The 13,970-nt window shown below is 35.7% G+C and overlaps 1 protein-coding gene across 2 annotated transcripts in view; it reads right to left on the reverse strand.

Annotated features, from left to right (window-relative positions):
- The window catches only part of SYT14 (synaptotagmin 14), an 81,822-nt gene that overhangs the window by 63,043 nt on the left and 4,809 nt on the right, over positions 1-13,970 (reverse strand). For both annotated transcript variants that reach the window (XM_066178355.1, XM_066178354.1), the window contains exon 2: positions 6,670-6,717. In XM_066178355.1, the coding sequence (XP_066034452.1) occupies positions 6,670-6,717 (48 nt within the window). The remainder of the gene's footprint in view (positions 1-6,669; positions 6,718-13,970) is intronic.

Below are 13,970 nucleotides of genomic sequence, written 5' to 3' on the forward strand. Positions count from 1 at the left end.
CTTCCCCTGCTATCCAACCTGAACCTCCACTGACACAATTTCAGGCCATTCCCTTGGGTCCTGTCGCTGGGCACCACAGAGAAGAGATCAGTGCCTGCCTCTCCCCTTCCCCTCAGGATGGACTTGAAACTGTAGTGAGATCTCCCCCCAGTCTCTCCCAGGCTGAACAGACCAAGTGACCTCAGCTATTTCTAACACACAGTATATGATAAAACCAGCTTGGTTCATTACATTAACTAATCACATCCATAACTGCACAAAAATACTTGTGGCAGCACTAGTACCGCCTCTACAGATTGCCTTTTCCAGGATTCTTTTCCCTAAAACACCATGCTGAAACTGTCTTTTGCAGATAAATTTAATTACAGGAAAAAGAGGACCCTTGGCTCCAAAACACCACTGATCTAAGAAAGAATTTAGGAATAACTGAAGCCATACTCTGAGACGGAGATTTAAACTTTTGACAGAAATCTTTTAATTCCTAAATCCTTACGTGCCAAAAAAGTTGTCAGCCTGCCATCCCTGCTGATTTACCAGTCCTGCAATGCCTTTTCTCTCTTACATGGAATTAATTTCTGATTAAATAGTATCTCACAACAGAAATCTCTGAAAAGAAACAGCAAAGGAAGCATCAAATTTGCCACTTGGAATAGACACTGATCATGGAATCATCTTGATTACCTCCAAATCCCAATAATCTGTTGCAATTACATAGCATATTACATGACTATTATCCACGCAGTGGGTAAGAGAACAGCAGTGATTATAATTTTTTTAATGGTATTCTCAAATAATCCTCCCAAAGCAAAAGTATTAAAGACCCACAGGGGTCTAGAGACTTGTGGTTTACAAGTTCATACCCATCACAAAGTAGCTCTCCACTATGGGGAAAGTAAAATAATCTATGTAATAAAAATATATTAAAATCGCATTTTTGCTTATCAGACACTACAATTAACAACAAAGTGTGAGACAATCCATGTAATCCAACAGTAATTAACCAGGATATACAGCAAAGCACTGCATGGTAAAAATGATTAAATGAACATGAGAACTTGAGTGAAGAGATGCCAGGGTTTGGATATAGCAAAGTTCTTACACACAAAACTTGCCACAGAAAAAGGGATACTGTCATAGCTGGAATTAAGTGACCCCAGCAGTAGCTGCTGCTTTCCAGAAGACTCCAAACACAGGAGAGAACACAAAAATAATATTCTGCTTCCTGTATGGGCATCAGTAAGCTCAAAGAAAAGTATTTACTTTATATTGAATTTTCTCTAATCCAAAACATGTACATACAGATTAGTTTTTCAACAGAGCGCAAATTCAGAATATATATTCTGGTGGTATTAATTTTAATATTTTTTTTAACTTTTTTTTTTCTTTTTTTTTTTTTCCCCCACGTAGCAATATGTCTAAGTATCTCCCAAGTCTATGAAGTTTAGTATCCATGGGATAAAAAAATACTTTCAAACCTTGAAAAAAAAAAGTATTAATTACTATTTTCTTCATATATTATAGAAGTAGCTTCAGTTGTTTATACTTTCTAAATGAAGAGTTTTTATTCTTCTTTGTAAAAAGAGAAAGCGCACTTTACTTTGTACTGTCCAAATCTGAACCTCTAAGTGAGTATAGAAACAACATATTTTTACATTTTACATTAACATGAGGTTATCTAATTTAAAGAAATTTGCTACCATCTGTGGCATCACCCTTCTCTTGATGAAGAACAAGTAGTTCTACCAACTTTGACAGCAGGAAGAAAGGAGAAAATTATTTTTTCCTTTTTCAGAAGCATAAGTGTAGTGCTATCACAAATTTTTAGTCTTTTAGTGTAGACTATCACAAACAGTGTATGATAACTTGAGCATCAGATGCAGTTCACTTTCAACATACTAATGTTTCTACCGTAAAATTAAACTAATCAATAAATGTTACTTTTTTCCATTTGGATTAAATGTAGTTGGCAGCTTAATATTCAGACACATGCAAATGGATAAGGATAGTTGACCAGAACATTAAAGAGGAATAGTTCTACTTAAAACATACTTCTGACAAAGCAAAAATTCACACCTTCTTATCTTTTCAAAATTATTATTACAAGTGACATTTTTCATTGTCAGACGAAGACATTATCTTTTTGCAACTTCTCTTTTGCATATTAAAGAGAGCACTTCTGTTCCATTCTTAGTCACAAAGTCAGTTTGCTGAATAATTTCCTTTGTTTGCAAGACTGCCACAACAATAGAAAGGAAAGAACATCTTGCAAAAGAAAAGAAGGGCTTAAAAATAATTTTTAAACCTCTGTGCAACTCAGCCCTTACTTGGATACTCAATCTACATTTCCATTAATTAAATACGAAACACACTGCTAAGCTAGAAGTATCACTTTGCACTACTTCAAAAATAAACAAGTGAAAAATGTTGGGTGAAAGAAACTTAAAAATAATATGGCCATATATTTTCTCCTTTAATATCACTTCCATGTCACACAGTGAATACATAGCAGAATATATTAAAGGGGAGTTTCTTCAGTTATAGCTCAATATCATAAACATCACAAATCTGTCTTGTTTGTACAAACAGAACCTGAAACAGCCTTAATTAAAATATTACTAAATCTAACAACAGCTAATTCCAGCTCAGACTTGCAGCTGCACTATGCAGCTAAAAAGGATATATTTTTCTCAAGTCTAATCTCAAGTTCCCTGAATTCTTTTAGCTCCACAGCAAATAACCAAAGGAACAATTTAAAACAAATATCCTGACTCTCTCAAAAACAGCTGGATACAAGGAAGATATCCAGCAAAAAGACAAACTGTTAACTGAGTAGTCTCAGAGAAACTGTCTGTTGTCAAAAACTAAGCAGGACTCTTCTTTCCCCAGCCAAGTCTTCAATTTGTGTTGTCAGACACTGAATAAATGCGTGAACATAAACTTGCATTAAATAATAGAATGTAAACAAGAAGTTAATAAGTAATAAAAGCAAGAACCTTTTTTTCCCTTTTTTCCGGTTTCCAGATTTCGACATGTAAATACAAAACTGCACGAAAAGTTCAACTACTTAACTATGTTAAACATAGACGACACATATTTCAGTGATTCCCTAATAGCTGATCATACATCTTTAAAGTTCTTTTTACAAGCTGGGAAGTGACTTGTTCAGTATTTTGTAGCTATTAGATGTTATATAACAGCCACAAAATACTCCCATTTTTATGTATTTAGAGGAAGTCTCTTTAAAAATACATAAGAATTCGTTTTTAAGGCTTTCCAGAAAAGCCTATTAGTCTCCTTACTCCTGATCAGCTCTTTACAGATTCTTCTCAAAAATGTATGAATCTGCTGAAAGGAAACCAAGTAACAAAGCCCTGTAAAATTACTGCAATCCTTCTTGTGCAGCCTAGAGGGGGACCCACCACAGTCTCTCTTGGGCAACTACAAAATTACCACAACACTAATGTGACACAGGAGAAGGCCTGTGCCAGACAATTGCTACATCTTTGAGCAGCAAATCTGAGTCCTGTATCAATACCATATTGGGATCATATTTACACTGGACCTGACAAAATCTCAGATATTCAACGACCATTATAACTGGTACTTGCAAACCTTTGAGTCTATCATTTTAACTAATCTGAGCAATACAAAACCTAAAAACCAGCAAAAGTGAGGTTTCAAGTTATTTTCATTTTTACAGCTGAATAATCTCAGCACAGACATTTCCTTTTTAGGCTTAGGTTTTGCTTTTACAGCTATGCCTTCAACTACAGCTAAGAAGTTTTCATGATGTTATTTGAGCTAAATGGTGTAGTCAACATGCAGCTCTGTAGATCTTTCTGGCCCCTTTCCACATTTCATCATCTGATACTCCAAGGTTCCTATTTTCCTGGCAAAAAAAATGAAAGGGCAGGCAAGAAAAATACTAATAGGAAAGCGTTACTTGGGTGACTAGAAAGAAAAATTAAGCACCAGCAATAGGTGTTCTTCAAGTCATATAATCCCCATATAAATTGTAATTACATTCCATCACTTGAAACCGGAAAGTTTTCCCATGTATTATTCATAGAAGACACATGCTTGCTTGCATGCTTACTTTTCCCTTTTCCCTATTCAGTGCAGGCAAAGTAAGATGGAACATCACTGTTTATCCTATTAGTTGCTTCTCAACAAACATGTACTTGGAAGGACTGTAAGAAAGATGGACAGACAAGCAAAGCACAAGTGTAGACTGGAAGAACACCAGTTACATAATGCAGACTATTTACTACTAATATTTTTTTCTGAGGTTCCACACAGGCATTCCAACTCCAGTCGCAGGGCAGTCACAGTTACCCACCATCCCTCAGCAGAAAGCACAAGAGGCTTCAGGCAAATAACAAATGGAGAATCATTTTGTCAAACACCACCAGCTCTCAAAGCCTCACAGACAGTATTCGATGAAAATGAGGGAGTGGATGAATGCCAGGAGTGCTGGAATATACTCTCCTGATGCCACAGACACACAGACACCAGAGAAAAAGGAGAAGGGCACACTGCAACCTTAGCCAGCACCAGACAAGACTGCAGAGAATTACCCATGTGTCAACGTGAGCACTTAATCTGTCCATTCAACTTCTACTGTGAGCTCACAGGCGAAAAAACACCTTGGCTTTCAGGGCACAGCCAAGAGATGGAAACTCCATCCTGTAGAAGCTTGACATGAGCACTCAGTGACATTAAGGACAAAGCTGGAAGGTCTGATTTGACCAGCTTGAGACTGCTGGCAGCCAGGAATTCTCAGCTTGGAAATGCCTTCCTATTTTGAGGATGTCAGTAGAGATCTTGAGTCTGCACTCTTATCCTGGCAAGCAAAAAGAGCTGGACAACTGGAAAATAAATTAATCCTGAGGAGTCTGGCCTTGGTCAGACAATAAAAGCATCTTGAATGTGCATCAGAAGATGTAGAGTCTTAGATGAAGTAACCAAAACTCCACGTGACTAGAAGATTTGCAGTACAATGGCAGGCACCTTCTGCTTTAAAGGTACACATCAAGTAGGGAGCAAAGACAGGCAAGAATGAACCAAATCCATCCACCACAAGGAGAAATTTGTCAGTAACATAGGGACACATAAGGTTAGAATGTACACAGAAACTCATGTGAATTAAAAGGGACCCAACATAATGCAAGTATAAATGGTACTAAGAGGATATTTGTCTTTTAATCACACTTACCCCTAGGCTAATTTATAACCACCAATGCTAAAACACAAGTTCCATACTATGGTTATTTAATTTATTGTATCAACAGAGCTTTGAATTCAATGCTCAAATAAAACACAGCATCTTAAAAAAAAAAAAAAAAAACACCAACTTTTCAATTTAACTTCCCAGAAATGAACATTAAAACCGTACAGCACTGTCTCCAAGAACGCAAAAAATCCAATGAGTTTCACAACTCAGAAAGATAAACAGGACTTATTACAGAAAGAATACAGAGCACCAACCTATCCGTCAACGGAAAAACAGAGACAGCAATAAAAAGAAAAAAATCTCCACCCCTCCAAAATGAGAAAGAATCTAAAAAGGGTGAGATCTAAATGATTCACAGTTTAGAAAAGCAGAGAAATGTTCTTAATTACAATACTGTAACACATACACACTCAAAAATTCTTTCAACAGATATTTGGAAAAGATGACTTGTGACCATAAAACTATTTTGACCTTAACTGGTAGACTTAATTCTGAGGTTAGGCATTGTTAAATAAATGTTTCAATAAGCCCAAACAATTTTACCAAAATGTCTCGGTGAATGCAATGGAAACAAAGAGGACAAACAAAATTTCTTCCCGCAGAGTATGATGTGGTTTGACAATACTATTGAGCCAGTCTAACACTAAGTTGTTGTCAAAAGAGTCTTGCAGCTTTACTCCTCTCCCACCACGTTTTCTTACTCCTTCCTTTTGAAAGCACTGAGACTTCTCTGACCTGACACTCAATTCAAGGAACTAAACCTTGAAGAAACTATTTTTCTTTTGGATTAACTTTCAGATGAGAAGACAGAAATTCAACAGCAATGCTGTAGGAAGGAGCATAGGGCTGCCAAAAGGACAGAAAACAGAACTCTCTAGCCTTTACATCAGCTGAGCTGATCTGTCAAGCTCCAACTTCAGTCACTGTAGCTCAGCTTTAAGCTGTAACAGCCCTCCCTGGAGCACAGCTCTGCTCTGTCATTTGCTGGTCTCACTTTTGTTGCAGCTGTTTTCAAGGAAGCTTGAGTCATTAGAATCTCACCTGAAATCAGAGGCAGAGATTGCCAGTACATTACATCAGTTTTTAAAAACATCCTCACAACTTCCTATTACTACTAAAAATCAAATCATCCTACAAATATCTGGATAAAACGAAGATCAGTTTTCATGGTTACCCATCACAGCTGAACAACTTTAACAAATTCCATGTAACTCAGTGGATTTTGGAGGAACACATTTTTCCCTCTTGTGAAAAATTAAATTTTATTTTGTAATTTCACCATTTTTTCCTGCTGACATTGTCAGCATCAAAAGATTCGGCAACACAAAGATGAAACATTTAGATTCACAAAAAGTCAGACCGTAACACTGGGCAGCAGATTTCTCACCAGGAATATTCACAAGCTAAGGAGTTCACTTTCACAAATCATTGCTTACCTTTTCTAATGCAGATCAGTTCATGTACACCACAAGTTCGTTCTCCACCTGCGTGGAAATACACTGTTAGAAAACAGTAACAAATAAAATGTATTTCTTTTCTTAATAAGGCTTATGAACAGTGAAAAAGAAAGTTCCAAAAGTCCATCAGTTAATAAAAATGCAGAAGACTGACTTAACAAATTTTCAAATTATACAATAAATCCTTTGGAGAAAACAATAAATGTACCTTTGGCTTAACATTGCTAATGGTGGTATGGTTTGAAGAGCTTTACACTGAATTTATACAGATAAAATTACAAAAGCAAGCACCTTAACTGAAGCCACACAAATGTATCCCAAGGACAAACATAATTCCATGTTTGGAGAAAACAACCCTATAGAATAGCATCTACAGAAGAATTGTGAAAATATTAAAAAAAAAAATCCAATATAATTGAAGGCCAAAATAACATTATGATTACCTTGCATGGTAAAAAAAAAACAAAGAAAACCCCAAAAGACAACCCTATTATCAAAGACTTGGTTTGCCTAGAATTTCTCCTTTAGATATTGTTTTTAAAATAAAAAAACAGCTGTATAGAACTTGAGACACTTATTTGAGAATGATAAAATTGTTGCTAAAAATACTACACCTTTTTTTACATTTTAATAAAAACCATTTTAATTGGATTTACAGCTCTTAAACAAAGCACCAACACATAATATCTAAACTCAAAATATTTTGGAGTGGTATGCCCCATGATCAAACCTTAAAACTCCAAACTTCATCAAGCTATTGCTTCTCTTTAGTACACCCTAACCCACTCAGCCTTTTTCCACTGACAACAAAAGAATGCATGGATATGAATACAGAACTGAGGAGAACTGCCTAGGTTTTCATACCCAGTTCTCGGCAATCTCATGAAAATACAAAACAGAGTTCCAAAACCTCCCAAAACACCTATTTCATCTCCATTAATCACTCCTTGGCTCCAGACACTTCAAAACGCACTAAAACAAGCTTTAGGTAACAAAATTCTCCCCACCTCAAAAATATGGAAATATATTATACAGCACTCATTACTCTCCTCCATTCCATAATAAATGAATTGTGACATACAATACAGCATGTAATGATATCAACCAATACTTCAAACTCTTAATTGGTAACACTAGCAGATGATATTGTAAAGCTTTAAGAAAATACCCGTATTTCTACTTAAATTTACACTTTAAAGAAATAACTACAGGAGATCCATATATTGGAGTGAGAAAGGATAAAAGGAATCAAATAAATGGAATAAACCATAACTCTTCTAAAATAAAACTAAATGTCTGTGAAAGTAAAAAGAATCCTCATTTTATGTCAATATACTCAGAAATATGAAATACAAGCTTCAAATATACTCTTGAATGGGAAATGAAGTATCAGTGAGTCTGAGGATCCCAGGAGTTTTGTAGAGTCATCACCCTTACAAAAGCCAGTTGTGATAGCAATATGATTTCGTCTTTTCACTTCATTCTAGAAGCTAAGCAACATCATTTTTATTCAGAAAGGATTTTGGAAGGAAAACATAAGAAAAACTAAATTAAAAATATAATCCGCTTTTATAATAACAAGGCATTAAAGAACAAACAAATAAAATCCAAAACCAGACAGAGGGAGAAGATTACAATCTTCTTTAAAGTCATTGCAATCATCTTCAGGGTACAAAAGATAAACCAGAAGAGTGGCTGAAAGTCTTCTCCCTAGAATTTTTCCCCTGTTAGTTTTAAATTCAGCAATGAAGAAAAAATAAAAATTCCAGAAAAAAAAAAAAAGCATTTTTCTTTACACAGATGCCAGACAGTTAAAAATAAAGATTCACCTAGAACTGACTGAGAGAAGAGAGCACCAACAGGTTTTTAATTATATTCACTGCTCTCATTGAAATCAACCAGTCTGAAATGGTATCACAAAATACTAATTCTAGATTTGGATTCTGCATTGCTACCTATTGTTTTTTAAAGCAAGAGATCTTTACTCAAACATTTAACTTCTAATATGAGATGGTGTTCCACCAAATAAAGCCTTTACATCAACCAATATGTTACTTTTTATTGACCACAAGGCTACAAAATAAATTTATACCATTTAACAGGCATACAGTCAGGATTTTATTCCTTTTCATTTTCCTGGAAAATGCTAGAATGTTATTTCTTTATTTAACAGGTGGTTCATTTATTACTTTTTTTTTTCAAACTGCTGTTGGATGGAAATCAACTGTTAAATAAAAATACATAAAGTATATAAAAGTTTAAGAAAGCATCTTTTCTATTTTAAATTAACCAATGTATTAAAGACATGAAATTTTATCCTCAATTCACCTGGACAGATTCTTCTTTTCCCCTGTGGTATTCAAAACTGTGGAACTAATACATTATTCACACCTTGCTTTTATTAATGGATTAACAAATAAACCCAAGTTTTTCCATCTTTGCAGCTCCCAAGAATTCTCTCAGCTTTTAATAAACTAGTTACTGAAAGAAACCAAACTGAAAGTATGGAAACATTTTGCATGACAGCAAGATGCCAACCATTAATTCAGCATTTCAGTCTGAAAATAGTGGGTTTGTGTTGGTTAACCCACAAGTCCCAAAGGTTCCGTGGCATGACACACTTAAACTTTTTTCTTTAAATACTATTTTTAGGTAATTTATCATAGTATGGTGTTAGTTCACCATAATGATATGGTTAATTAAAATTTAAGCTTGATTTAGACACAAATTATTATGAGTTCCATTCCATCTTGACTATGAACATGATCTCCTATTTAAGATTTCAAGGTTTTAAGTGAGTTTGCATATAAAACTACATAATATTCTCTCCAAAATGTAATCTGAGAACAGAAACAAACCACTTGGGTACACAGAGCTTTTCATAATGTCAGACAATTGAAGTAAAATGAAAAATGATACAAGATTAAATAATTCTAGAACTGCACATTAAACAAAACATTTTCCTTTTCTTGAGCACGAAGAAACACCTAGTGATCCTAAAAATCTAAATCATTCAAACATTTAACACAAAAAGAATGGCCAGATGTTTTCCAGAGGCAGATGAAACACCTGATGAAGTTTAATTTTCTCAATTTAAGACAAAGGTTTTGTATACCAAGTCTCTATTTGCCAAGATGACTATGGCAGCAACAAGATGAAAAGATGTACATCAAAGAAGATGAATACTGAATTTTGTATTAACTGAAAATTTTATGTCTTTCTAAACTAGTACAATTCAAAATTCAAAGTTCTGCTATGTTCAGAGTTTAGCTGGAACTTCACTAGATGCTGATAATAATTGTAAAGGGAATTTAGCACAGGCATTACCATAGAGTGACTTAGGTTGGGAATGAATGACATCTGGTGTTCTCAAAAACTTCAAGTCAGGACCAGGACCAGTGTTACAGAAAGTTCCTCTGAGCCTCAACCAACCACATTTTGCAATGACTACAATTCCAAGACCTCAGGGTTCTCAGGGGGAAGGTGTCACCCCTGTCCCTGTGAGCACTTCTCCCTTAGAGCCAGTCAGGACTCCCCTTGATGTAGCTCACACCCACTGCCCCGCATGCTAAGAACCCATCCCCATCTCTCAGAGCCCTTACACAATGAAAGGCTGTAAGAGTGCCTGTCAGACTTCCCCGGGCTACACAAATGTATTTCCTAAGCCTCTCCTCATGTGCCAGGTACTCTTAAGTTCCCTCCCAGCTTAGTGGCACTCTGCTGAGGTCTCTCCAGTCTGTCAGCCTCTCATGCTGGATTAACACAGCTGGATAGAGGCCACAGACACGTGGCTGGTCCATGTTCAGCTTGCTGTTCACCAGGATCCTCAGGGTCTTTAGTCCAGGCAGCCTGCCTGCCTGCAGCTGGTAGTGCAGGGCTTGGGCCTCACCTGCCCTTGTGGAAGTTTCTGAGGATCCTCCAGCCCACTCTGAGCTTGCTGAGCGCTAGCCAGGAAGCAGCCCTGCCCTCCAGCTTATTAACTACCTCTTCCTTGGCATCATCCATAAACTCAGCCAGGGTACATTCCATGCCACCAGCAAACACGGTGCACAGTCCCAGTTCCAGCACCAAAACTGTGATGCAACCTAGGCTGCCACATATAAAATTCATTATTCTTCAGTTCAGCAAAAAATCCATGTTTGTAGGTGCAGCAGAACATCACACTGTATCACAAAAGCCTTTTGTCAGCAGGTGTAATTTTTCGGATGCACTTTTTACATGATAAATTACTTTCCTGCTGAGAAATGGGTTTTAATTAGCATTTTCATAAGTTTGGATCACATTCAACAAACGTTTACTTAACATTTTATTCAACAATAGACAACTATTTTTTCCCTTGGCAAACCCACCACATTCCAGCACAGAACGACAACATGGAGCAGGTTGAGTAGCAGGAACAGGGTGCTACAGTGTAGAAACACAAAACAGCACACAACTGATAAAGTCTAATAGAATATTAGTGTTACTGTGCCTAAGCACATGGAAATGCTTCTGCCAGGAGTATAACAAACCCAGGGAAACCATTCTTATGTGAAGAGTTTCATCCAACATAATACAAACTTATTAAAAAAGACAACTATAATGAAAGACTTCTGGGTTCCATATACCAACAAATCTACTTGAAAAATTGCCTCATGCCATAAACTGAATTTAAGGAAGAATCTGGGCTTGGATGAACAGACAGCCAACTATGGAAAATAATGGAAATGGAATGGAAAATAGTCATGGAAAATAAACAAAGCTGAAGACTTTCACACAACAGCAACCCTACAGCTGCCATCAGTGTTTTTCCTGAAAAGGTTACATACAATCATTAGCCCACCCTCACTCAAGGTATAAAATCACCTCTGTATTCCTTTAGCATCCTTTTTCCACAAGTTTAGTCTACAGATAATACTGCATTCATAAAATTTGCAATGTTTAAAGTTGAATGCTGAGAACTAGTCAAAAAGCAAACTAAAAAGCAAACATCTGAATTTATAAGGAAAGAGACAGCAAGGCCAAAAAAAACCCACCCTATTTTATATACTTATTTGTATGTTTACATTTTGTGCAGTTTTAGTTTCCTCTTGGTCCCACAATCTCAAAGAACAAAATAGAACCACAGAAGATACAGAGAAAGACCAAAAGAAAAGTCAATAAAAATGGTTAAAACACAAATGGCTTCCATATGAGGAGAGACTTAATAGACTAACACTCTTGGACCTGAAAAAAAACCCTCAACAGATGGTGGACATAAACAGGTGAATATAGAACAATTATTCACCGTCTAACCCACTAATGAAAGAAATAACTATTGGACTAAATTAGCAGCGGACAGGTTCAAGACCAGAAGAGTAAAAGTCAGAAATCTATGTTCTGATTTTGATACAAACTGAGTGTCTTCTTTGCTTGCACTATTTAAAAAGATCCCTATCTAGTAATTTCTTAGCCTAAGGATAGGTTATCCACCTGTCTGAAGAATATTTTGTGCTTTGTTATCCAACTATAAAAGTAATGATAAAAATCAAAATTTGTTTTCATGGGAAATACCTTCTTTTTAATTATATTTGTAATCAACAGAACCAATGACAATGAACTAGCAATCAGTGACAATTGATCAAAAACAGCATAGCCATTTCTGTTTCTCAAACAAATTTTGCATCCAGTCCTACCCACACGGAAATAAAGTGGAAGCATCTATATGGACTAAAAGCAGCTAAAAAGAGATGGATTTGCTAAGCTAAGTCATAGAGTAGAGAGGTTATTTGGGACCTTCTTCCCTCATCATGAAAACAGTATTATCTCTTCTTCCTTTCTGTCCAGAATGACAACAAATTTGTCTTCCCCTCTGACTCTTCTGACAATTGAAATATAATTAGCACTAAAAAAATATTAGTAAGTTCTTTATTTCCCTTGTTCTCAGTCAAATACTTCTCCAGATAAGACTTACTGGTGGAAGTGAAGAAATACAGTAAATATAACCAGCAATAGAAACATCCAGTATAAATGGTTCAAATCTGATCTAAAACCTATAATTTTTTTTTACTAAAAATAGGAAGAAAACCAGAAAACAACTTCACTGAAAATGACAAAAATATTGAATGTACATTGCCAAGCAATGTACAATGCTATCAAATGTTCAGGAACTAAAAAAGATGTCAACAACAAAAGCTGACAACAAAAACAAGGATGAAAAATTAGTATGATTTTTAGTAAATTCCTACACTTTAACTAACACAACTAATCACTACTCTAGAACAAAGTTTCACAAGAGAAAGTAAATTGAGAAACATTTCTTCTTTTAAAATTACTTTATGATCTAAGGAGAAAAATATACTCATAGAAATAGTTTCAAATGTTTCAGATAATGCAGTAAGTTTGTGATACAAAGGAAAATTACTATGAAGAATTTGTATTGCAAAAGATTCCACTTGGTAGGAAAATGCTTATTTTAGCCTACAGAACAAAAGTACCTGTAAGATGTGTCAGTCATACTGAATTTACCCCTTTTCAGATCAAAGATTATTCTCTTCTGCAGAATGGGACCTATTAGTTCACAAACTCAACGCTCATTTGCTGTCTTAGAATTTCCAAAATTTCCCCTTCTTATTCTACAAACTGATTTACACAGAAATCAGGAAACATCTCCCATCTCCAAGAGTGAAACACACAAAAATTAGGAGGTTCAGTGATTAACTGCTGACTTAAAATCCACTTCAACTTCTACATGCAACATGAACCCATGGCCTTATGCAGTTCAAAACCTGACAATATCCAGGAAAAAGTTTGAGAGCATCAGCTGTGAATCCCTTGCATCATTCACTATAAAAGCTGGAAGAGGTATAACTGAATTAGGCCGAAAAGAAAATAAGGCCTAACAGTTAAAACAGTTGAAAGTTCTCTGGAAGACAGCAAAACTCTTTCCTTTCTAAGAGGTTCCCTGCATTTGGATGGCAATATAGGCAAACATTTTTAATCAGGTAGTGACAGCATGTTTACTTTCCTGCACGCCCATCTTGAAAACCAAGAATTCCAACTGGCAGAAGTGCTAGGCATTAAAAATTAAGAGAATTCAAGAAAAATTTCATTCCGAACACATCAACTGTTCTTATATTAAGTATGATAGCTTCATCTCAGCCCACGGGGAACTTGTCAAAAAGAAGTCTGTAAAACATTAGAGATTAGGTGGGGTTTTTTAAAAAAGGTTGCCCCCTTTGTTATCTAAAAGATAAGAGACCTACCAGTTTTCTTTACTTCAACAGATTCAATACTACAATGATGATGGTGTAAGACAATCC

This window comes from Chamaea fasciata, unplaced genomic scaffold (assembly GCF_029207755.1).
Source record: "Chamaea fasciata isolate MVZ Bird 193981 ecotype frontalis unplaced genomic scaffold, bChaFas1.0.hap1 SCAF_3, whole genome shotgun sequence".
Classification (NCBI taxonomy): domain Eukaryota; kingdom Metazoa; phylum Chordata; class Aves; order Passeriformes; family Sylviidae; genus Chamaea; species Chamaea fasciata.